At 33.9% G+C, this 2364-nt stretch overlaps 1 protein-coding gene across 2 annotated transcripts; it reads left to right on the top strand.

Moving 5' to 3' along the window:
- Window positions 1-676: 676 nt before the first annotated feature.
- Window positions 677-2053, top strand: LOC149176063 (17.4 kDa class III heat shock protein-like). Of its 2 annotated transcripts, XM_089423019.1 has the most exons (3): window positions 677-816; window positions 1100-1345; window positions 1435-2053. In XM_089423019.1, the coding sequence occupies exons 2-3, from the start codon at window positions 1148-1150 to the stop codon at window positions 1696-1698; spliced, it is 462 nt and encodes a 153-aa protein (XP_089279145.1). In that variant the 5' UTR covers window positions 677-816; window positions 1100-1147; the 3' UTR covers window positions 1699-2053. The 2 variants fall into 2 exon arrangements, with proteins under 2 accessions (XP_089279145.1, XP_089279144.1); XM_089423018.1 differs by lacking the exon at window positions 677-816 and having other exon boundaries at window positions 929-1345.
- The last annotated feature ends 311 nt before the right edge of the window (window positions 2054-2364 follow it).

The raw sequence follows: 2364 nt of genomic DNA on the forward strand, positions 1-2364 counted from the left end.
AACTTAATAATAAAGCTTTCCTTTTTAAAATTTTAACAATTTAGTAAACCAAAACTAAATTGAACTATTCCAGCTGTAGGTGCTTGTCCAGTTTTTTCCCTGTGGGTCTTGGGCCATTACATTTAAAGAAACAAGTTCTTAGTCAAACAAAAACACTTTTAAGACAACTATACAATTTAAATAATTTTTACTAAAACTTTTATCTTTAATTTTTTTCCTTAAATTTTTTTAGTCAAACTAAACAGTTTTAAGACAATTGTACACATTTAAATTAATTTTACCAGACTCTATTTTTAAATCATTTTTCTTAAAATTATAATTGCCTAAAAACTTAATAATAAAACTTTGCTTTTTAAAATTTTAACATTTTGATGAATCAAAACTAAAATGATGGCTTAAAAGTTAAATGTTTGTATTGTAAATTGGATTTTGTTCGGCGCCATGTAAAGCATAAATTATTTTTACCAAACTTTATTTTTAAATTACTTTTCTTAAAATTATAACTGCCAAAAAACTTAATAATAAAACTTTTTAAAATTTTAACATTTTGATGAACCAAAACTCAATTGATGGCTTAAAAGTTAAACGTCCCAATTGTAAACCTCGAGAACGTTCCACTGTCTTCCAATTTTTCCTCTCGAAGTTTCTATGTGCCTATATATCACGAGAGATGGATCGTGGGTGGGATCAGAACTGTCAATTGAATTTGCTTGATCGATGTCCCGCTTCTAGAATTTTGGTGTTTGGAATGGATTTGCAAAGAATCTCACCCATCCACTGTAACTGCCTGTAATCCATTTTATTTCTTTTCAGAGGGTAAGTCTAATATACATTGTTATCTATTTTATTCCTTTCAGAAGGTAAATCTAATATACACTGTTTTGCCTTTCTGGTTAGTAGGGTTTAACATTTTTGGTTGCAGGGTTTAAGCTTCTGTAGAATCTTTTAATGGCAGCTAGGGGGGTTTGAATAACTTTATGGCAATTTTTCGTCTGTAGAATCTTTTAATGGCAGCTAGGAGGGTTTGAATAATTTTATGGCATTTTTTTGGGGAAATTGGTTGAGCGTAACGTATTTTCTATGGAATTTGGTAATTCAGATTGAGATTTGAGCGATAAAGAGTTACCTGGATCGTGCTCTGGAAAAGATGGAGAAGAGTTACATGGATCGTGGTATGCACTTCCCGGAACATGGCCATCGTGGTAAGCTAGAGATGAGCACCATCAGGCGGTTATATGGCCATCACCATGAGGAGAACAAGGGCGTAGCGGTGGACATCGAAGAAACGCCCAAGGAGTATGTGTTCTACGCTGACGTTCCGGGCCTTACCAAGTCCGACATTCAGGTAAATGGCGAAAATTAAATCCAGTGAGCAGGGTGGGTTTCTTGATTAGGGTTTCATTTTAGTGACAGGGAGGGTTTATTTTTTTGAAGGTGTATGTGGAAGAGGAGACGTTGCTGGTGATAGAATGCCAGGGAGTCAAGCGGAAGCGCGACGCGGTCGAGGATGAGGAGGGCTGTAAATATCTGCGAGTGGAAAGAAAGAGAAGCCCTAAGTTTGCCAGGAAATTCATGCTGCCTGGGGATGCCAATGTCGAGGGCATTTCTGCATCGTGTGTGGATGGGGTTTTGACTGTTACTGTGCCCAGGATTCCGCCTGCCATGGAGTTCAAAACAATTCAGATTTCCGTAAACTGACGATAGAGGAAGGCGTTTTGCTTAACCCTTTTTGTTTCTTTGTTCTTCAACTGTAACCAGGTGCTGTTCCATTTTTGTTCAATGGAATGGAAGCGGTTTTTTGTTTGGAGAAGTCTGGTTTTCCACTGGTGTCAGACGTGATTTCTTGTTTGAAATTGGAACAAAGAATTGATATCTGTCTGTGTGGGAAGTCTGGTTTTCCACTGGTGTCAGTCAGATGTAATTTATTTTTTGAATTTGGAACAAAGAATTGATCGCAATGAGTACTCTGTTTTGGGATGCGTAAATGAGTAAATTAGAAGGGTAGAATGTCTTTTTCCCAATACAAATACATTATGATATGATTTTCTGTTTATGCACATGATTATGATTATGATTATGGATTATGTGATTTAGATGAGGGACATTATTGTGTAATGCTGGAAATCATTTATTTATTTTTTACTGTCAAAATTACATTGTTCTTTAAATTATACATATATTATAATATATGTTTTTTATTTTTATTTTTATTTTTGGACATTGGTTAGTATTGGTGGATGTGAATATATGAAATGTTTTCATATGTATTTTAAATTTTATATGCCATTTGTTATATATATATATATGTATTTTTATATTTTTGAAGTAAATAATTTTTATAATTTTGTGTAAGTTTGTGTAGTT

The sequence above is a fragment of the Pinus tabuliformis genome, chromosome 4_1 (assembly GCF_031772625.1).
Source record: "Pinus tabuliformis cultivar Carrire ecotype Pingquan chromosome 4_1, CPIR1, whole genome shotgun sequence".
Taxonomy (NCBI): Eukaryota; Viridiplantae; Streptophyta; class Pinopsida; order Pinales; family Pinaceae; genus Pinus; species Pinus tabuliformis.

Coding starts and splice junctions, on each gene's coding strand:
- LOC149176063 (XM_089423019.1), top strand. CDS start 1,148: ATGGAGAAGAGTTACATGGATCGTGGTATGCACTTCCCGGAACATGGC. Junction 1,346..1,434: donor TTACCAAGTCCGACATTCAG/GTAAATGGCGAA, acceptor ATTTTTTTGAAG/GTGTATGTGGAAGAGGAGAC.